Source organism: Prinia subflava, chromosome 10 (genome assembly GCF_021018805.1).
Source record: "Prinia subflava isolate CZ2003 ecotype Zambia chromosome 10, Cam_Psub_1.2, whole genome shotgun sequence".
NCBI classification, from domain to species: domain Eukaryota; kingdom Metazoa; phylum Chordata; class Aves; order Passeriformes; family Cisticolidae; genus Prinia; species Prinia subflava.
The window spans coordinates 8,518,677-8,541,732 of record NC_086256.1 but is presented as its reverse complement, the minus strand read 5'-3'; the positions used below and the strand labels follow the sequence as shown (position 1 = coordinate 8,541,732).

At 49.0% G+C, this 23,056-nt stretch overlaps 1 protein-coding gene across 1 annotated transcript; it reads right to left on the bottom strand.

Moving 5' to 3' along the window:
* Positions 1-11,463: 11,463 nt before the first annotated feature.
* On the bottom strand, positions 11,464-21,757 carry TMEM275 (transmembrane protein 275). The gene is made up of 2 exons (XM_063407145.1): positions 20,730-21,757; positions 11,464-16,931 (listed from the first exon to the last, which is right to left on the bottom strand). Exon 2 carries the CDS (start codon positions 16,838-16,840, stop codon positions 16,292-16,294), a length of 549 nt encoding a protein of 182 aa, XP_063263215.1. The 5' UTR covers positions 16,841-16,931; positions 20,730-21,757; the 3' UTR covers positions 11,464-16,291.
* Positions 21,758-23,056: the final 1,299 nt, after the last annotated feature.

The following is a 23,056-nucleotide window of genomic DNA, read 5'->3' as shown; positions in this document are numbered from 1 at the left end:
AAACAGGCATTAGAGTAGTGGTGTGAGGCAGTTTGTATTTGCAGCTCATCATTCCCAGGCTGAACAAAAGTCTGGAGAATGAGGACAGGCAAAGGCAGAGCCTGAGGGGTGCAGGAGCTCTGGTGTTTGCTGGATTCCTTGCAGGTGCTGGTTTATCATACAGCTGATATTCCTGGAGGGAATGAGCTCCCAGAAGCAGGAATCTCACCAATCCAAAGGCTTCAGGACCATGGCTCAGGTCGGTCAGCATTCTTATTGCTGACAAACAGCAGCTCCCAGACCCAACCTGACAATAGGCTTTTCCTCTGCAGGGGAGTATATTGACACTAAAATTCCAAAACCAGCAACTTCTATATCCAGCTCCTAAAAAGAGGTGTCTTCCTGGTGGATGCCAGGTTGCTCAGAGGGTGTTGGATAACAACTGCAAGAAATAGTTGTTAATTTGGGTGGTGCTCATTCTGCAGCCATTTCTGCTCTAATGGGCTATGGATGCAGATCTATGCACTGGAATGGGATGTATGTAGAAGGTTCTCAGGTTTTTTCCAAATTATTCTGGTTACAAACAAATTTGAAGCATTGTCTAGGAAAGGGAAATGGGAAAACTTGCAAAACTGCTCAACAACACACCAAGCAGGTGTCTTTTACTGTAAATTATTCCTGCTCCAAAGCAGCAATGATTATAAGCTCTAGGTCTTTGTTTTATCTCTTACTTCCTTAAGGGTGCATGTATATTGTTTTGTCATTTATTGGAGTCATTTTGCAAAGTGGATCCTGGGTGTTTTCAGAGGGTTTACATTGCTCATGATTGACTGAGAAGATTCCCTTCCAGATGCTCACATATCTCCCAGCTGCATAGGTTAGAGCTGAGCACTTTTTATTTCCTTTCAAGGGAAATGAGCTCTGACAAACAGGAATGAGACGAACATCACTTTATTTGGGGGCTGAGGCAAGGGCAGGGGCTAGAGAGAAGAAATTTCTCTGGGTTTGCCTAGGTCTATCTCTTCTTTTTGTTTTGTTTTTTTTACACCCCCACTCTGTAATATTTGTTTTGTACATTTAAATAATATCCTAGGCACCTGGTGATTATTGTATTACTGCACTGCAATGCTCAAAACAACTGACAAGCCTTTAGATTTCTAACCACAACAGTGAAGTATGGGCCAGATTTAGGCAGGAGGGTCCCAAGAAGCTGCTGAGGGGGAGGATTGTGAAGCATCTGCTGTGCCTGAAGCCAGGTGGAGCAGTCCTGCTGCCACCCTGCATCTCCTGCATCCTGGGCTTTGCCCTTGTCCCACTGCATGGTCTGGTCTGCCACGCTGCTCAGCATGGATTAATTCCCCCATCCTGCTCAGAAGGGCATAGAGTTCCCTCTCAGCTGCAGTTCCCACGCACTGATGATAAACCCACCAGTGGCAGCCCCAGCTCTTTCTATCTGGTTTGTGTGTCCCCCCTAATTAGTCCGTATTTAACCATTACAGTTAATAAAAGGCAGGGACAGGTTGCAGCCATCCTTGAAATCATCTTTTGTCCAGATGGCCCACAAAGTACATTATAAAGCTCATTAACAGATTGCACCAATTAATTAACTGATATGGGAATCACTTTGCTCAGCACCCGAGGCAGCTGCCTCCAGGAGGGAGCACAGCCAGGGAGGGACTCACAAAACTCATCCCCAGCCAAAGGCCAGCGAAGGGATCAGGGTCAGCAACACCAGACTTTGCCACTGTTTTCCCCAGTGGGTTTTCCCCCAGTATTTTTTTAATTTAATGTTTCAAAATCTGATCTTTGGGGGAAATGCCAGCCATTTTCCTGAAAGATTTACCCAGCTCTGTCCCAGACTGGGAACCATGTAGCCTGAAGTGGATTTGCTTTTCAAACCTTGCCAACAACAGGGAGCAGTTCCCTCATGGCCTTGGATGTATCTTTAGCTGTGTGAAGTTGCATCTTTTTTTTTTTTTTTACTCCACAGTAAGCAGATTATAAAACTTTTTTTTCTCAGTCTAAAACTCAGTATCTATTGATAAATCTGTAATGAATTTGTACTCTAGGCTATTAACTACCTTGCAGATGTTTAACCATAGGATTCCAGTGCAGGAGGAGATCAATAGATGTTGAGATTAAATTATCCCACTGTTTCAAAACCCAAATAATCACTGCTTGAGCTTGTTTGCTTTGGGGCCAGGACAAAAGTCAATTCCTTCCCTGTGGACATTTCTATAAAATACAGTTGGCATAAGAAATGATGAGACTCTGGAAAACTAGATTGAGCCATAAATATTCATCTCTGCAGTGGATCCGAGAACAATAACTTAACTTTCTTTAATGCCCCGCTCTCATGGTGCTTAACAAACTCTCCATTCTTGGCAGTCCTCAGATGTTTAACAATTCAGAGCCCCTAATCCATAACTTGGGAGGGGAAAATTAAGATTTGGTTGGAATAAATCCCTGGCTGATGGAGTTAGAAGAGCTTCACTGTGGCATTTGCAATCAGCTAGAAAGAGCAGAAAAGGATGAAGAAGAGTGTCCCTGCCTGTAGGTATCTGTAGCTACTCCAGATAAGCTCTCCTACCATTTTTTTACATGCTTCTGAGTTACTACTTCCTAGAAAAGTATTGTCTACAAACTTCTGCATGCCCTTGCCAGCAATTTCTACCTCCTCTCCCTCACCTGAGCCCTCCTTGGCTCTTTTCAGCCCCAGGGATCATGGCAGCCCCTCTCCTGCTGCTTCAGCATCTGTGCTCAGGGCCAGGGGAAGCCTTTCCTGGCCAGCTGCAGTCACAGGAGGATGTGGCATCCATTTATCCTCTGAAAGTGCCAGGTTTGCCCATCACAGTCCTCGACACCTCCCTCCGTCCTGGCTGGGATGGGAGTTTTGCTCTGTGAATGAGTGCTGGGAGCAGCCCAGGGTACCAGCATTGCCAGTGCCAGGGGTTTTCTGTGCGTGGTTTTTCCCCTGAGCAGGGCAAACCCTCACTCGGGGGATCTGCTCTGTGTGCTCGGTGGGGAGGGGCGGTCCTGCAGCACATCCCGAGCGGATTTGGGACTCTAACCCTCCTTCCCTAGAGGTGCTGCCTCTCTTTCGTGCTCCTCTGCTTCCTCCTGCCCCTGGCAGGGATAAAGCGACACTCGCAGGGGGGGTCTCTCTCTGAACGCTCCCTTGGTTTCCCCGGTACCTTTTCTCCTTCGTTCCTTGCTGGCAAAGAGCTCAGTTGTTGTTATAGCAACCTCGGTGCGGTGAAGTCTCTGGAGGCAAGGTTTATAGGGAGAGACAATATATTTTATTAGACTGCCTGATAAAGCTAAAAGAGGGATATAAAAGAGAAAGAAAGGAAAAAGGGGGAGAGCAGCTCCCTGGTTCACAAGCTCATTGCAGGTCCCCAGAGCTGTGGGCAGAGGGGAACAAAGCAGAAACAGAGGAGAAGGAGGTGACACTTGGGGACTTGTGGGCATCAGAGAAGGGGCAGACCTGGCACAGGCTTGGCCAGGCTGACAGGACAGCAGCCCAACAGCCCAGGAGTTCCAAGGATGCTAAATCTGGTTTTATCTGGTGGGAAGCAGGGACTCAGTGGAAAAAGAGACTCCTAATCAATGTTGTCTCTTCCTGCCAAATGGCAGCAGTGTGCTGGTTTGCTTTCACTGCCCCAGTGCCTTCACAGCATCTCTCAGGCACTGGTAGCTGCACTTGCTGCTGCAGGAACCACTGCAGCCAGTGCCAAAATGACTCCAGCCCCCCTGATGCTCTGTGCATCTGATTTTAACCTCTGGTGAAGCTGCCTAGAGCAGACCTTGGCAGCACCCAGCCAAAATGGTCCTCTTGGGTACACCCCACACCTGATGTATCAAAGGCAGCAGAAAACAATCCTGGTCTAATCCCAGCCTCAGCCTCAACCCCAATTCCAACCCTTTGGCTGTGCCTGCTGGTTCTCAGCTCTTCTTCCAGTGCATCTCCACCAGCACCAGGTGTCTCCTTGCTCAGATCCCACTTGATCTGCTCTGCTCCTCAGGATCTGATCTCTGGCATCCATCAAAACCAAGCCACTGCTTTAGGGTGCCTCATCCCTCAAGCAGACAGCTCCTGAATTTGGTATCTCCTCATCAATCAGCCTGGATAAAACTCACTTTCTATACAGCTGGTGCTTGCCTGAATGAATCTATTTCATGTGCTGACTGCTGGGGAGTCAGTCATTCAGAGTGTCAGTTTTCAGTTAAATTCATGGCTTGATGATAATTTTATGTAAACATTGAACTCAGGGCACAAAGCTTTGCAGGCAGTGATGTAGGAGCTCTTGTCTTGCTGTCTGGCACTTCTAAACTTCAGTGTTGCTCAATGGATAAGTCACCTTTCATTTTGCATATTCTATTCTGTTTAACGAGGCCTTTGTAACCTCCTGAGCAGAAAAGCAGATCAAGCAATAACTCATAGCCTGCCTGCTGAAGCAAACACAAACACTTAAAAGAAATGTAAATTAATTCAGCATTAAACAGGTGGCTCTGGGGAAGGATGGGCTTGCAAGTGGCCCAACAGATGATGTAGGATGGAGGCAGCTCCCAGAGACAAAACCAAAAAGAGAAGCAAGATCTGTGATCTGTGGTAGCTGATTTCTTTTTTGTAAGAAGGGGGAAACTGCAGTTAGGTTAGTGCAAGGCTTCCTGTATTTTAATAGCTGCAGGAAATTTTGGGTTGATAGTTTTGGTGACCACAGATGCTCAGGGATGACACTGTCATTTGAGGTGGTGCTGGGTGATTCTGGGTGCAATTTGGCCCTCTAAATTTGGCCTAAGATGGTAGGAATTGGACTCTGCAAAAGGGCCGAGTCCAGACTGAGCCCAGCAAAGAAATGTGCAGACAAAAGCACAGAGAAAGTGGGGGAAACAGCAGCTTCACTGGTCTCTCCATGAGCACCATTAGCAGAGCAAAAAGAAAACACAACAGAGAGAATCCATGCACCAAGGAGACCTTTCCAACTCCTCCTGTGTGCCCACTGCAGTCTTGGCTGGTGAGGAGAAAACCATCCCCAGCTCACAAACTGTCCCCAGATCAGTCCTCAAGGTCAGAGGGGGCAGGTATGGGACCTGCTGGAGTGATCCAGAGGAGGCCATGAAGATGCTCAGAGAGCTGGAATCCCTCTGTTAGGGAAACAGATTGAGAGCTGAGGTGGTTCAGCCTGGAGAAGGGAAGGCTCTGGGGAGACCTCATTGCAGCCTTCCAGTGTTTGAAGAGAGCTTATAAAACAGAGCAGGAGAGACCTTTGACATGGGATAGTGATGGGAAAAGGGTGCTTGGTACTGGTTGTGCTGGCACTGGTTGCTCAGAGAAGCTGTGACTCCCTCATCTCTGAAAATGCTCAAGACCAGGTTGGATTGGGCTTTGAGCAACCTGGTGTAGTGGAAAGTGTCCCTGCCCATGACAGGGGTTTGAATCTGGATGATCCTTGAAATTTCTTGGCACCATAAACCCCATTTCAGGTTGGAAGAGACAAACAGGACATGCAAGAGTTACAGGCTCAGCCTTTTGCAGACACTGAAGTGCTTTTTGAGGACTTTCACCTTAATCACAGAAAGGGATTGACAGGATCACATGGAAGGGTGGTGACACTGTACCCTAGATGGGGAGGCTGCAGCCTTCCAGCATTGCATTTCCTTGTCCTGAGTGCTGCTGCACACAGGCTGCATGGTGCTATCCTGTACTGCTCCTGCCTAATTGGATCAAACTGGCTCTGATTGCATTTAGGGAGCTGATAAATGGCAGATCTGAAAGCCACTGGTGCGTTACAGCCCAAGTGTCTCTTGCTGTAGGGAGTTAATTAAAGCCAAGGCTATAAAGCTCTTTTTGCTGCTGTGGAACTCAGCTTTTGGGGGTGGCTGGAGGCGTCAGTCTGGATGGAAAAACCTGAGGAGCCCACAACAGGCTTGCTTGCATTTAGAAGCAGAGTTATCACAGCAGTGCCAATAACCCGTGAAGCTGAAATGTGAAACCTTGCTCAGAGCTTGTCTAGAACTCATCACCAAAGCAGGTTTCATTAGAATATGCTGACTCCCTGACATTTACATGTTTGGTGAGAGTCCTTACTTTCCAATACATTTTTTTCTGCAAGAGTATCACTGGTCTAGGATATTGGACACAGAGGGGAAAGGCAAGGTTAGATTATGAAGAAAGTATGAGAGTCAAAGGAGCTTGATGGATTTTTGTGGCTCAATCATATGAAAAACAGAAAAGCCAGTTCAACCCTTCAATCCATCCTTTTGGTGAATGCCCTACCCCCAAGGCCCCATAACAGCATCAGAGATTTGTGAATGTGAACTGGAATCACCATGAGCCCACCTGTGTTGGTGACACCTCCAAAGCAAAGCCACAGGCTGAAGTGCTGCAGTGCAGGGGCAGACTGACACCAGCCCTGGGCTCCTAGGTCCTCCCTGGGTGCCAGGGGGTGTGCAAGAGCCCTGTGGTAGGATGTGCAGCACCCCCAAGGCCCTGGAGAAGGCTGTCCAGCCCTAGCCACCTGCTTCTGCTTCCGTGGGACACACGAGCTGGTCACCTCACCCCTGTGGCCATGGGGATGGACCCAGCCCGCCAGGCAACTGCTTGTGGCTGGGTACAGCAGCTTGATATATCCCATCACTCTCACCCTGCTTCACACACCATGAAAGGAGACAGATCACTGCTGTTCTCACTCTAGACAGCCCATCACCTCCTCTGAGTGACTCTTCACTTTTATTCACACAGATCCATGCTCATGAAATGCAAACCAAGTGCCTTGGATCCTCCCCCGCCCAGACCCATGACACATCTGCAGGGTCTGTAATTGCTGTTCCAGGCGGCTGCTGCTCATCTCAGCAGATATCATCTCCCTACCTTGAGAAGTGTGTTTTATCACTCCTGCTCTCCAAACTGAAACAAAACCTTTTCCCCAGAACTCGGAAAAAACACAGAATAAAGAAGTCTTACACAAACCCAGCCTTCCAGTCTAGAGTGTGGCACTGTTGATGTGGACTTTTGCTCTGCCATTTTCCTGCAGGTGCTGAGCCTTGGGCAGAGGAAGGACAGATGACTGGGAGAGAATTGATGCACTTCTGTCACCCCAGCTACAAGTCTGTCTGGAAGGGTGGCCATGTGCCTGCAGCAGAAAGCACATCTAGGAAAAGGGGAGGTCTGGTGGGTGAGTCACAAATCTGCACTAACTCTGAGCAGTGTTTTCTCCTCTGCCACCAAATCCTTATCTGACCTTAGTGACATCACTTCATCTCCTGGTACATCCAGTTCCCTATCTCCAAAACATCCCTTTTGCCTGTTTATTTCCACTCAGACTCCCAAGTTTTGTTGGAACAGCTTCCTGCCATTCTTTGCACCTACAGCTCCCAACACCTCTGGGTCCATACATCAGTCTGAGCACTGATGAGGTGAAACTCAGAGTGCCTGTCCTTCAAATGCCCTTCAAAATGTGAGGATCAAGATGTATGCCCTTACTCCTATTCATCCCTCCACCTGCTGCTACCTTTATCCCCTGTGGGGAATAATGAGGCAAAATATTTCGTATAGAATGGGCTCTCTCCTTTTCTCTGCTCGGCAAACGCACTTAGCACCTGCTCATTAATGAATGTGCACCCTGCACATCGACTGGGGCTGGTGCTGAATTGAACTTTGAATGCCTTTTCAGTGCCATAGCCTAGTTAATAATTACTTCTATGACTCACTCAACTCCATGCTGCTGGAGTGTCATTAGGAGAATTGACAGCAAAATAACAGAAACATTAAACCTAATGATTTTGTGAGAGTTAAAGTGTTCCCAGTGTCACCAAAGAAGAGCCTTTCCCTTCAGCAGTTGTCCCTCCCAGGGGGATATTCTCTTCCCATCCCTGGCGTCACAGAGGAACGTCAGCTGCCTGGTCCTTTGAGTTTTGGCAGTAGGAGTCTGGGGTGCCCACGTGTGCCATGTGTGCACAGGCAGAGATTGTCCCCATTTCAGAATAGAATCATAGCACCTACTGGGCTGGAAGGGACATTAAACATCATGCAGTTCCAGCCCTGCTGCCATGGGCAGGGATGCCACCAGCTAGACCAGGTTGCTCAGGGTTCCATCCAGCCTGGCCTCCAGCACTTCCAGGGGTGGGGCATCCACAGCTTCCCTGAGCAACTTGTTCCTGTTCCTGATCACCTTCTGAGTGAGGAATTACTTCTTAATATCTAAATCTCTCCTCTCTAAGTTTTAAAAGAACTTTTAAACCATTTTCACCCTGTTCTATCACTCTCTGCCTGTGTAAAAGGTTGCTCTGACAAACATCTTTGCTGCCAACCAGCAAACTCTGACAAGTTCAGTTTAAGTTGGTCTGGCACCTCCCCACTGCCCCTACATCCTGCAATGCCCCTCCACCAACCAGGCCCTGCCAGAAGCCCACAGGCTCACTGTTAGCTTGCCTAAATCCTCAGGGAAAACACACTCCTGAGTTTTCCTCCCTGTTTCACAGGGACAGAGGGTTACCCACAGCCTTGCTGATGGGGAGGTGGTGACTGCTGCTACCATAAAGATTTTTCAATGTGGCAACAAACCTGATAGGTTTAATAAGAGACTTTGGTTCAAAAGGAGTTTCCCCCACTGTTATTCCCCAAAGCAAAACTGTTTCTGTGAAGTTGGCATTTCCTTTTCTTTCAACAGGAAAATTCAATTTGTCTTCCCCTTTTTTAGCCATTTTCTCCTCTTTGCCTTCATTGCCACAAATTCCCTAATCTCGTTATTTTTGCATGTTGGAAAAGTGTAATCATCCGAGCCATGAAATTGAAGACAACAGTATCACTTCCAGGGAGGTGACTTAAGTCAGAGGAATTAATTCCCCCTGCAGACAGCTCTTATTTAGAACAAATGTGATTTTCAAAACTGAAGCTATGTATTTAATGAGGCTCTATGAAAACATATGTAGCCCTGAGCTACTGGGAAATTCAGCCCTGAGCCAAAGAAATGCATCATGTCAGGAAAACAACATCCAACAGGGTTGTTCAGTCGGTTCATCCCTCAATCACCTGCAGAGGAAACCCATCTCTGTGTTCCTGAGTCTCAGAGACTGCTGCCCCAAAAAGGGAACCTACATGCATTTATTGAGTGTCTGAATCTGGCACACCCAAAAGGTGTATTTTGAGGTTTAATCAGGAAAAGAGGTGGTGTTTCCTCCCTCTCTTTCAAAGGAATCCAGCACACACAAGCAGGTGGATCTCCACACAACACAGGATTAAGGTATGGAAGTCCTTGTCCTGGGATGTTACAGATGTTGAGAGTCATGGCTTTATTCTTTCCCTGGGAAAAGCTGAGCTCCCCCTTTTCAGCTCTGTGCCTCAATTTCCTTTCTTGCCTGTTGTCTTTCTCTTTACCCAGAGCAGGGACTGCCCTACCTGCACCCACACAACAAAACATCAGGGACGTGGAAGGGGCTGCTGGTCATCTGCATGGTGTCAGACCACATTCAGAGAGATTTCCAGAAATTTATGGCCTTGAAAATCCATTTATCCAGCAAGGATGCAGCAAAAGTTTTGGGGCAGGTTGGTGTTTTCTGACAAAGCATGAGAAAGAAAAGCCATTTGTAGACCACATGTGGGTTGAAGCTGGACAGGAAGCCTCAGGGAGCTTTCTGTGCTCTGCTGCCTGGGTTTACCTCTCTGGAGCAAACAGCTCTGCCACTCCCAGGTGCAGCTGTAGCTGCCAGATAAAGGTTATTTTTCTCCAGTGAACTCCATGGCCCTGTGAAGGGTTCCCAGAAAACAAACCTGGCTACTGATTTGCACAGGCAGTCTTGGGGTGCAGGCAGCAGTGATGTACCCACCCCTAAGTGAGAGCCTGCAGAAGCCAGGCCCCCTGGGTTTGCCAGCAGCCCGTCCTTCCCCCGTGTAAAATCTGCCTCCAAAAAGAGAGTGCAGAGACCTGGAGACAGCAAATGGGATAAAGCAGCAGCTGCTTGCCATGGGAGAAGGAGGATCAGCTCCTAATGACAGCATCATGTTTGCCTGGCTCAGCTGGAGATAAAAAGATGAACTATAGATCATGGTGATTTCTCATGCCGAGGTAACAACAGAGAGGGGTTTTATCTCCAAAAGGAGATTTTTCTGCCTACATGCCAGCAAAAGAAATAATTTTTCTGTCTGACTTTATAACTTCATCAAATATCCATCTGGCAGCAGGCCAGAGCACTGTGTACAAAGTTGTATTCGCTGTCACAGCAGATGGATGTGAGAAACTCCCACGAGGATTTCAGCAGGAGAGACCTACTGGGATGGTTTGGGGAGGGTACACAGATCTTCAGAGGCACAGCTCGTTACAAGCACTGCTGCAGAGAAGTCTGGCTTTTTGGATTTCATTGAAAACAGGGGGTCTGATAAGGAGCTGTAGTCCCAAAGCTGCCTTAGAAACTTGGTCCTTATGTGGAGACAGAGTTCAGCAAGATCTTTTTTTAGGGGTGCCTGGAGGATTGAGTAATAGAGCAACACTCAAGTGTTTGGATCGGAAATTTCATCTGGAACCTGGGAAGTTTATTTCCTGGCAAAAGCATCATGAGAACCAGTGTATTCTCAGGACAGGCCAATTTCAAGAAATCAAAATTTCCAGATGACTTTGGGCTCCCTGGAAAAACTCCTGGGGCCTCTGTGTGCATGGATGCCTTGAAACACATCATGTATCCTCCAGGCCTGGCACTGTCTGTGCTGTGAGAACGCAAAGCCATGTCAGCTCTGCAGGTCCTGCAGAGACAGGCTGAGGGTGATGATGGAGAAGGAGTTTTGGTGGTGGAAACAGCCAAATCTCCTCTGCCCAGGCTTTGTCAATGATCTGGAACAGAGCTGTGGGAAGGAGCCTGTGTGGAGCAATCCTTGCTGACCAGCCCTGATGGCCCAGCTGCCTCCTGCAGCCTGGGGGCTTCATTGGGTGAGCTGTGGTCCCCTCCTTGCTGGAGCTCTCTGGGTCAGCCCTGGGGGCAGCTGGGGCAGCAGAAACCTTTAGGTTGGCCACCACTGCATGGGGTCAATCTCCCAGACCTTCAAATTAATTTTAAAATTAAAGAAGTCATACTCCTGACTTCCTTAGGAAGCGTGTGAGAGCAAAGTGTGTAAGACAGCAGCAGGGAGATGCCCCATATCCTTGATGTGCTCAGAGGGCTGTGCTGCTGGGGAGGATGGACATCTGCTGTGGCTTCACACCACTCTGGGGACATGTGGCAGGGTATCACTCTGAGACCACCCCAAACAAGGAGATCCTTGGGGTCATCAGTCTGAAATTCAGGAGTTTTAAACAAATATTCAAACCTGTCCCAGGACATGTTGTAGTGGGGCTGCTGGTGGTGTCTGGGGGTCTCTCCCATGGCTGCTGAAAGCTCAGCTGAGCTGACAGCATCTGACAGTTGGAGAAAAAACAGCCTTTCAGCCTTTAAATTGAGCACATTTGCCATGGACTCAATGGAGACTAATGACATAAAAGCTCATTTATTTTTTTTAACAGAGGGACTCTGCAAATGGAAATGACACATTTTCATGGATATTTTTGCCCTTTCAGGGATTTTTTTTTCCCTCTTCCTTTCCTTATCCACGGAAAAAGCCCATTTACTTGTACAAGACAGACCTGGAAGGTTTGTACTTGCTGTGGACTTGGGAGTCCTGTAAAAGAATGACTGTTCAAGAGCACTCATGGAGCTCCTGAGCCAAAATCAGAGGATTAAGGCAGAAGGAAGTAAGGCCTCCTAGGCAAAGGTGAGCATTTCACAGGAGGGAAGGATGGAAGGAGTCAGCCATCTCAGCCTAATGAAAGAAAAGCTCTAGGAGATCTGCAGCAAACCTAAAATGTTTCAGGGATAAAAAAAATCCAGAAGGTTAAAAGGTATCTTGGTTAAGAGCCATTGTTGGTACAAGGATAAAAGGAAATAAACCAGCCACAGATAAATTTGGGCTGGAAATTAGAAAAAGCTAATTACATTTCATATAATGTTTCTGGTTTATTCTTCCAGATGGAAAGAGAAGCTCAGGTTAGTGCAGAGCAGCTGCTGTGGCAGGAATGCTACAGGCTGCAAGTCCAGGAGGGTGGTACTGGATGCTCAGCAAACTCTCCTCCGTGCTTTTCTCTCTGGTCTCACTTTTAAACACTAAAAACCTTTCCAGGGAGTTTTTCCTAATGGCCAAAAAAATCCTTTCTGAAGGGAAAAGGTTTTCATTTTACACACATTGTCAGTGGAGCCTTCTTAGCCAGCTCATTTCTCAGGTCTTTAACCAGCCAGGCTGCCTGGAATGGAGAGATTTCCTCTCATCTCAAATCACTTGACTGCACATGGGAGAGAAGCCCTTTGACGAGGTGAATTTGCAAGGCTCTCTAATCCTCTTTATTCTCTCTGTGCTATCCCTCTTTGACTCATCTCCAGATCGTGTTGGGCTGAGCCCAGAACGAGCAGGGAGAGGTGACAGCACCAATCCTAAACACACACAGGCACACACAGATACAGCTCCCAGCCCTCCCCTGCACCACAAATTAAATATCATTTCTACCCAGGGCTGAAATAATCCAGTCCAGCCCTCCATCACCAGAGACACTGAATCAGAGCAGCCCACATTCCTGACCCAGCCCACAGCCCTGCTCCTCCTGTGTCCCTGAGAACCCAGAGGCCCACAGTTCACACCTGGCCTGGTCAGGTACCCAGCTGGGGGTTAAACACACACATGCAGCCAAAAAAAGGCTGAGTTTGGTTATTCCCATGTCAGTCAAGGCAATGATAGTGGCAGCCTGCAGTGGCACTAGTGTTTAGGCAACCAGGACTTCAAGGAAAAGTGGCATTCGAGAGGCAATGTGAATTCTTAGGGACACTTTTTCCTTGCAGCTGTCTGGGAAAACAAACAGGAGAGTGAGGAGCATGAGGCAAAATGAACACAGGCAGGATTGGGGCACACACAGGGGATAAAGGAGAAGGTGGTTGTTAGAAGGAAAAAGCAGGCAGGCCAAATGCTTTCTGAGTGCAATTATTTTAATGTGTCTGTCTTTTCCAAATTCCACGTTGCACACACAGAAATAGCAATTTTTTAAAAAAGGACTCACACCAGAAATGCTGACTTGGAGAACTAGGAACTCCTTATCTGCCACTGCACAAGGAGGCACGAGATTCACAACAACATCAGGCACAGCTGATCACGGGGGTGAACAGACAGACAGACATGGAAATTACCAAAGACAGAAAAAGGCAAGAGCAGGAAGGCAGCAGATGCTCCCATGGCCACCTTGCTGGGCAGGCAGCTGGGGTTACAGCTTGGTGGGCACACCCACCACACCAGGGGATCAGCATCTCACTGGTCCCACCCCTCTGCCTGCCCAGATACCATCTCTTGGTCAGGCATTGTATTATCCATCTCTGGTAGCATTTCACAGGGCAGCTGTGATAAGGAGTGATTCCAGGATGCTCTCCAGACAAGGCTTTCAAGACTTCAGTGAACAAAGAAAGGAATTGTATGGTTATCACTTCATTTTGCTAATTTTTTGGCTTCAAGTGCTCAGAGAAAAGTCTTGCAGTAACCATATTCACATGGGAAATGCCTCTAAAAGAATTCCAAGCTGTTGCATGCTAGTGAGGCCAGCAAGCTGGGAATCAAACCTACATCAGCAAGCTGTTCTGCTTAATTGCTACAGCAATCATGGGCAGGCAAAAATCGTGGGAGCCTTTTTCTCAGACAGCAGTTTCTGCATTCCAAAGGGCAGGCAGTGCTGGGGGCAGAGCTCCCCAAGAGGATGAGCTCTAGGGGAAATCACACAGGGATCAGGCTGTACAGACCCATCCACCTTGGAGAAACCCCTCAGGTGTGCCAATACCAACCCTGCTCCTTGGCAATGCTCATCCTTAAAGCAGCTTTCCACAGAGCTGGGAGCAGGCAATTGCCCTCTCACAGCACAATGACCTGCCCAGGACCTGGAGGCTGTTCCAAAGACCTGAACCCACATCTACCCAGCCCTACACCAACACCCTTCTCCCAAACCTGCCTCTTCTCCTCCTAGCCAGTACAGACCAGCCCTGCTAAAATCAAGATGTAATTCCTGGTGGAGAAGGAGCTGTTGAAGACAGCAAACTGCTGGAGGACTCAAGGACTCACGTTATGACTCTTTGGTTAATCTTTTGTCAAGGAATTATTTCAATTCAACCTCATCCTACCTGGGCTCACGCAGGGACCATCAGCTGCCCAGTGGCTCCCCAGAGCAACCAGGACACCTCCTGTGCAGCACCATGGCTTTTTTCTCCCACACGGCCACACGTGTTCCATGGCACAGCATCCATATGGCTCTCACAGAGGTACCTGCTGGCCCAAGGGAGCCTTGGCCATGCCACAACCCCTCTCTCTCCTCCAGCACTTCCCCTTCAGCCCTCCCACCTCTCTCTATGTGGATTTCTGATGGCTAAAGCCTCAGGGCTGTGTTGCCCTCAGCCAAGCAAGGAGCTGATGCTGGGCTAAATGGAAGAGTTACCTCCCTCTGGCTATTAGAGATGTAAAGTACAGTAAGAAAGAGGTAACTGGAGGGAACATGACATGGAAAACACATCTCAGAAAACCAGAGTGGTGGTGAGGGCATGGACTCTGCTGACCCTTCTAACCTGGGAAATTTGGACCATCAAAGGGAGGTAGTAAGATGCAGGATGAAAACAAGCCAAAATGTGCAACTCTCTGCTGCAGGATCACAAATGATGAGAACTGACAGACAGCTAAGGTGCAAATGGATTATTTCATGAAGGAGAAATCCATTCAGGGGTACTACACACAGGCACCACTTCCAGCTCAGGAAGCTCCTAAGCAATAGCACACTGGAAGCTGGGAAAGCACTTTGGGCAAGCAGAATCCTGGTTTTCCTCTGTCTTTATGTTCCTCTCCAATCTTGTCAGAAATTGGATTCTGGGCTAGCTGGGCCATTGTAGTGATGTGGTATGGTCCAGATGATTTCTTTGTCATTCGAGTCTCCAAAACCTTATTTCAAATATAGAGTTATCACAAACAGAGGACCTGTGCAGCCATTCCTACTCATAATCCAGTCTCTTTGTGCTGCCCCCTGACACACAAGTCCTGCCTAGCAGTGCTGTATTCCCCATACTGGTCCCAGATCCCACATGTGAACACGAGTCAGAGCAAAGCCCATCAGCACAGCACCATGTTCCCAGCCAGAGTCACCCAGAGAAGAACACAAATCCTTTGCAGCATTATTCCATCAGATCAGGGTCTTTCTGAGGCAGAGGGGGGCGTCTTTGCTTGGGACAGCTCTTGATGAATTCTCTTCTGCAAAGTCATCCCACTGCTTTGCAAGCCCATGAGCACCCCGAGCAGCTCATTTCCTGCAGCAAGGATCCACTCCTGGGCAGCGGATCTCACAGGTGATGCAGGTGAGATCAGGAATAGAGTGATCATCCTGCAGCACTGCTATTCTCAAGCCCATACAGTTATTTACCCCCTGCCCTGAGGCGTGTCCCAGGCCAGCCTTCCACAAAAATATGGGAAGAATGTTGCCCAGCACTCAATACATAATCATGGCCCGAAAATGTAATTTGCAGTCTCCTGTTAGCCTCTGGTTACTCCAGGAGCTTATCCCCAAGGACTCAGCCTGACTGATCTTCCAAGAAATACACTGTGAGGAGTAGCACAGCTGCAGCTCAAACTCATTAACATGAGAGGAAAATACCAGTGCTAATTGTGATCCTTGTGGTTCTTTCTCTTGGAATGGACATTAAAATCACCCAGATGAGAAGAATTTTCAACAGAGGGGAGAAGGCTTCACACTGCTTTTTCAGTAGCAAAGACATAGCTTTGTCCCTACTGCCAAAAAGTCTGGCACTAAAAATGCTGAAATATTCTTGTGACTGAGTGGCAGCAAGCTGTAATTTACTGCATTCCTGCTTCTTTTATGTCCAAGAATTGCTTCACTTCTGAGAAGAAAGAGCTGTCATTTGTCAGTCCCATGTAGCCCTCTCCTTTCAACTGTCACATTTCCACATTATATCAGACAAATTAATTCATTCCCCTCTTCCTATCTGCTCCCCAAAAATGGCAGCATATTTCCAGGAACTGAGGTCATCTTTTCACAGCAGCATCATTATCAGTTTTCTTTCTAAAACTGTATAACGGGCACGTTTCAGCAAAAACCTGGATTATTTTTTTTTTCTGCTGTTGCATCCATCTCCCTCAAAGCGATCCAGAGAGACCTGACTGCAGGCTTTCCACAGGAGCCTTCCCACACCTCTGACCCATGGCACATCTCCAGCCCACCCACGGCAGCGTTTGGCCGGCTGCTGCCAAAAGCTTTGCCCGGGTTTAGGACGTGGCCAGGTCCCTGGGCAGGTTGAGCTGGACGGCCTCTCCTCCTGGCGTGTACTTGGCCGCCGGCCCGTTGCCCTCCATGGTGAAGAGTTTGCAGGCCTTGGCGCTCTCGTGGACCGGCGTGGACTTTTTGGAGGAGATGGGGGAGTTGGTGGGGCTCAGCTGGACGGCGGTGGTGTCCTGCACCGTGTGCTCGCTGGTCTCGATTTCAAAGGCCGTGTTGCCAGGCTTGATGAGCCCCATGTTGGAACCCGGCTTGGATTTGCGGGCCCCGTGAGCAGGCGGCCTCCGGCTGCAGATGCAGCAGGCCCCGAAGAACGTGAAGGCCACCACCAACAAGATGGGCCCGATGATGATGGGAGGGTTGTTCACAGGGAGGAAGGTCCCAAAAGCAAATGCTCCCACTAAGGTGATGTTGATCCCTGCCAGCATGATGCAGAGTCCACAGGCGCAGCAGAGGGCTGGGGAGGGGAGGCCCTGGGGCCGGGTCTTTTTCTTGGTGGGTTTTTGGGACAAAGAGGCGCTGCTCTTTTCACTGAACATGCTGGGAAGAGCCTTGGAGGTCACCTCAGTCCTCAACAGGGTGAATGCTGTGTTGAGAAGGCTGTTTCCAGTCTCCTGTTGCCTTGAAATCCTGGAGAGGAATGAAGAAGCAGCTGTTAGAGCAATGAACCAAAGCACCTTTCCCCCAAAATTCCCGGTGACCAGCACCTTCTCCAGCCTTGCTGCTGGCAGCAATTAAGCACAAATCCAAGCCTGCTTTCAAGGCTGAGCTCTCCGTGACTGTGGTGGTCACATGTGGTCACCCTCAGGCTGGAGCACTGAGCCCAGAGTGCTCCGTGTCCTTTGCTGTCCATGTGGATGACGCCCAAGAGAATCCGAGCTGCAATGGCCAGAGCCTGTGCCATAGCTGTTCTCACAGTGTGTGTCACCACCCACACAACACCTGCCCCAAACAACAGAATCCAGTTCTGCCCTGAGCATCCCTCGTTGCAATATGAGGGTGACATAGGTTTGAAGGAGTAATGGCCCACAGCTGTGACAGAGAGGGGGACCCTTCACTCCATGTCACCATTCTCTAATAATTGAAATGAGTCATCCAGGTTGCCTTTCCAGCCAGTGGGGAAAAAAAGGTCCCAGAAGATGACCCAGAACACCCCTGAAAGATGCTTACACTGGGAGCTGACTAGAGAGGCAACCCTGGAGATCACTCGAGCAGGCAACTCTTGGGTGCTGAGTGATACCAGCGCCATCCACAGACACTGAATGACACCCTGCCAGTCACACAAGTTATAATAAAATGAAGCAAATGTGGATGTTTTGTCAGCTAGACCATGCTTGCCACCATCCGTCTCACCATCTTTGATGTGATCACAGGAGACTCCAAGAAGGGGATGGGGGATCTGGTTTGCCTCAGCAACCATGAACTCAAACTTCTACAAGGTTTGAGCACAAGCAGTATCCGTTCCAGGATGGAGGCTCATGGAAACTGAGATGCTGAAGTTGAAAAAGAGCCTGTGTGGAGATCTGTCTAGGACCCAAGGCAGTGACACTTAGCCCTGACTGACAGTAGCAGCTTCTCCACGGAGGAGATTATTGGATGTGATGAGAACTGGCTTTGTGTTTGCCATGCTTGCTGGGAAGTCAAATTGCCAGAAGCCAATTTGTCAGCAGTTCGCTGGTGATGTCTTTGATTTTACAGGCAGGAGAGCATTTCTCTTCCCACCCTGATTGCAAACAATAGCAGTCTGTTCTTCCTTCCTCCCTTGCCTAGCTCCCTAGCTTCTTCCCTCCTCTCCTGTCAAATCCCTTTCAAAAGTGTTGTCAGCAAAAACTGATACCACTCAGTTTCTATGGCAAGAGCCAACAATCTCTGTTGTGCTATCAACACTCTGTAGCCACTAAATAAAAAAAATAAAAAACAACCAACCAAACCAAAAAATAAGAAGCCATCACCCATCACACTGAAACACGCCAGTGGGATCAGCCAGGCATTTTCAACATGTTTCCTAGGTTATAAAATTTTCTGGCACCTCCAGCTGAGGCAAAGCTCTCGGCTGCTCTATCGGGTGTCATATCTCATTTCCTTGGCTTGGGCTTTTGTTTAGACCTGAATGTGTGCAGCAGTCAACTTGCAGCAGAGTTCTATTCAGTGAGACATCAGCTGGAGCTGACAGGGACAGGTGCATCAAAGGATTAAATCCTTCCTCGTCTGGGGGTGCCTGACTGGGGAGGGGTCTCTCAGCAGGCAAAGATTTTTCAGGATACTGGGAGCATGTGAGAGAGAAAGGGCATTTTCTCCATTAGCCAGGCTAACACATATGCATGTTTCCCTGGCAGTGTCCTTTTGTTCTGCCTGGGAACCCTGGCATGCTGATGGGAGCTAGAGCCCTGATTCTGCCTCCTTCACCAGCCCTGAACCAGCTTCTGGTTAAAGACACACATGCACCACAGTTTGCAGACCAGCTGCTGCAGATGCCAGTCCAAACCTTTCGCACAGAGAGGCTGCAGGCACCCCCGTGTGGGTCTTCCCCTTGGTTTGCCCCACATTTTCCCACTGCAAAGTGCCCACGAGAGAACTGCGTGGTTTCTTGTGGTTAAAAATCATCACAGATTCACTCCACCAGCTTTCTTCCTTCTGGCTTCTCAGCACTTGCCTGCTTCCAGTCTGAAGGAATTTTCCCTCCTAGAAGAGCCAGGCAGCTGGGCTCCAGCAGGACACTAAACATTCCAGCTGCTTCTGCTCTTAGGCAAGGCATCAGCAGAGGTCTGGCTGCCACTGAGATTTTCAAGAGGAACTTCAACCTGTTACCCATCCCATCTGTCAGAGGGCACCTGTAGCCACTCCAAAGAGACTCTGCTGATTTCTGGCTGCTTTCAAGGCTGCAGTGGTATCACCCAGCATGGTCCCTCATTTTCTCTGCCTGGCAATTTTTGCTCATCATTATTGATCCCTGAGCACAGGAGCTTAAGCTTGTCACACCCTCCCTACAGCTGCACCAGAAGTGTTCTGGCCATGCTACATCCAAGGCAAAACTTCTTTCCCCTTGTCTTTGCTTGCAGCATCTACATGGGGTAATGGCCCTTCCACAGCAGCAAGCAATGGACTCACTGGAGATTCCTGCCTGGAACCTCTCTCATCAGCCTGGGGGCAGAAGATCATGGAAGTCAACCATGATTGCAGGGCTAGAACATGATCTGCACACACACCACAGGGTAGCTAGCAGCACATGGAAACGTTTGGACTGGGAACACTTAGAAAGTAGATCAGTGGTTGCTTTTGTCCTGATCTCCATATGAAACATCAGGGATTATACACAAGGGATTCCTGTTGGACAACCAGATGACATGGGGATGAGGAAGCCAACAGAGCAGTGGGGGATAAAGCAAAAACAAACCAAAGCCACAGAATGCCCTAGGCTATCCTCAACCTAACAAGGCCCCATGACAGCATAAAGCCCATGTTTATTCTGATTGTCGTGTACAACAGAAACATCTTTGCTCTTCTGTCATCTCCTAAAGCACAGGCTGAAGGTTCTCCATCCCCTTCTTAGCCACGAGGATGGGCTGATGTGGGTCAGCTCCCACTGCTGACCTGCCTGAGGGTATCTGGCAGCTTTTGCCTCTCACTACGGTGAAATCAATGGAAAAAAATTTATCAACTTTTCAACCAAATTATTCTGTTCAAATTGACCAACTTCTGTTCCATCAGGAGTGGAGAAAGTTCTCTTTGGGCTCTTCGTTTGAAACAGGTCCTTTTCTGATCAGTTAGAGTGTAGGTTTCTTCCCCAAACAATATTTTATCTTGAAGTGCACTACTGCAAACACTGCTATGCAAAAACAAAAGCTGCACACTCAAGCTGGCGTGATGGAAATCATTATAGAGGCTATAATGATTCCTTCCACGGGAATAACTGCCCCTCCCCATGCTCTCAGGGGGACAAAGGCAGACTTTATCCATATCTCTGAGAGTTCGTAGAGCTTGAAGGGCATATTCAGCAAGCATTTTAGGAGCATTTTTTAAAGCCATAGCAGCAGCACCAGCAGCATGTACAGCTAAGCACGCTTCCCTCCTAGTTGTAGTGGAGAGAAATTGAGCTGTCATCCTTCCACACCATCTCAGTGCAGCAGCACAATGAAAATACTTGACAGACCACAGATGAGTCTCCTTTCCAGAGGTGTGATGGCACAGAAAAATAATGATAGTGATCAGCAAACTGAAATTGCATTCAGACAGCTACAGCCACCCCACACACAGGCAGGCTCACAAACAGACAGGCACGAAACATTTAGCTACCTGGAGAAGCACGAGACTTTTTTTTTTCTTTTTTTTTTTCTTTTTTTTTTTTTTTTTTTTGCCTGGGAAAAGTGCTGGGAAACTCTCTGGCAGGGCCAAAGAGAGCCTCGGGGTCTGGAAGGGGAGAACGCTTACCTGGGCTGGAGCGTGGGGCCAGGGATGGCGATGGAGACAGCGGCTGCCCCGGGTCTCCCCTTCACCTTTCGGTCGGGGATGACAAAGCCACGGCTGGTCCCGGCAGAAGCAGCGCTGGAAGCCCAGCTGTGCGCCGCGGGGTGAAGGATCTCACATCCCTCCTCCCCTCCTGTCACCGAGCTCAGCAAACTTTGCTGGGGTGTCAGGCGGGCAGTCCCTGGCAGAGCTCAGCGGGCTCTGTGCCAGCTCTGCCGCTTTCCCCCCACTTTCTTCCTTCCCCTCGGAGGAAGGCAGAAAGGGTGTTCAGCCGCCGCATCCTCTCCTGCCTCCTCCTCCTCCCCGCCGAGCCCGCGGTGCCCAGGAGGCTCAGCCCACCGCCCACCGCTGTCCGGCACCGCTCGCTGTCTCCTCGCTGCTTTTCCTTCTTCCTTTTCTACTTCAAGGCTGCAGCTCCCGCCCCCTTCAGCTGACAGAGGTGCCCGGAGCAGAACGGCCCCTTTTTCCCCCCGGGGAGAGGAAAAACCCGGGAGCGCATCTCGGCCGCGGGTCAGCGCCGGCCGCGCTCCGGCGGCCCCGGGGCGGGGAAGGGAGCGCGGGGAGCGAGGGAGACACCGCCAAACGCCAGGGAACGGGATGCGGGCTCGCCGCTGCTGCAGCGAGGCACGGACCTCTCAAAGGTTTGGAACGCACGTAACGAATAATAATGATAGTAATAAAAAAAAATACGACCGGTGTGCGGTGCCTTTGGATGGCGGGGGGATGCCGGAGGGATGCGGGCGGGGAGCCTTTGCTGGGCGGCCGGCAGTGAGAGGGGCTGAGACAGGACCTCCAGAGGTGCTAAAGTGTGGGGAGATGCTAAATAATAACAACAACAACAACAGGCCCCAGATATAAAACTAATGTTTCAAATTATCTATGGTACAACTAGAGGTAGTTGGTCTGAAACCATGCCTCATGCTAGACCCCGTTGCAAGCACAGCCAAATCTTAACTCCCGCATGGAGAGGCCAATCTCTGTCTGTTTGCAGAGCTGGTGAGCACAGGAAACATGGCAAACTGCGAGCTGTGTGCTGGATGGAGTGCAGATAATTCTCCCAGAGCTTCAGACGTGCTGACACTCAGCTGTCCTCGTCTGCTCTCCATGCCCACACTGCTGTAACCAGCCTGGCTGCTGCCAGTGACAGCTGAGCACAGGCTCTCCTCCAATTTATTGGTGAAGAATCCTCTATGAACCAGACTGGAGCTCACTGAACATCAGTCAAGCTCCCCCCTTTTTCAGATTGTTGTTTTCATGAGAGAGAGAGGAGAAAGGTAACAGAGGCAGTGAAAAACAAAGGTCAAAAAGAGAAATCACTGAGGAGGAACAAACACTTCTCTCTGTTCTCCAGGCACCACTTCAGCCTGAGGATTCTTAATACAGCAGCATCCTCTGCTGCACCATATTGCATTTCACTTTACAGGTCATCCTAGAAATTCCATCAAAAATAAACTTCGCAGGAAGGAGTTCAGTCTCTGCTGAGGAAGACAACTCTGTTTTCTCCTTAGCTTGAGTAATGCCAACAGCACACTGCATGGCTTGAGCAAGAGGGCAGGAGGGTATCAGAAAAGCAGCACTGATCAGATGTGTTGACTGACTGGGCTTATAGAAAGAAATAACTGGGAAATCTTATTTCAGACCTTTCCAGAGATGCAGTGTTTCCTCTGGGGATTCCCTGGACCTGTAACATGAAGTTCAAAATGGCTCAGTGTACTCAACCCTACCAGAAAAGTGATGAGAGAGTGTACAATGAAAGATTTTATGGACAAAATCTCCCCTCAGAGAGAGACAGTTCCACATGTGGCAGAACTGGTGCTCAGTGTTTGCTGCCTGTTGCTGGGTAGAAAACCGGAGTGGCTGAACTCATTCCTGGTGTAACACCCCAGGGTCCAGCAGGAAAGGTCCAATAAGCCAAGTTTATGTAGGAACAGTGGCTGTCAGAGGGGAAGAGACCATCAGGGTCATTGATTTGAGCCCACTGCTCTCACACTGTGTAATAGCATTCATAAAGCTCAGGCTCCAAGGGGGCCAATTAATACTGAATGCCCTGTCAGTTGTTCCCTAATTGCACAAAGCAGCAATGAAGAAGGCTGCTCCTTGCTTCCCTTTGGCTGTTGCATGACTCTCCATCACCCTTTCTTCTTAATGGTCCATAAACCCCCAAAAAAGGCTTTATTGAAACCTTACATATCTCAGGCTCCACTGAAGCAGCAATTCTGTGTTTCGCATATGTGGCCCTGACAACTGGCAGACTGCATTTCATGTGATTAAAACAACTGCTAATTCAAGAA

Excerpts from the sequence above, each read along its gene's own strand:
- TMEM275 (XM_063407145.1), bottom strand. The coding sequence starts at position 16,840 with ATGTTCAGTGAAAAGAGCAGCGCCTCTTTGTCCCAAAAACCCACCAAG.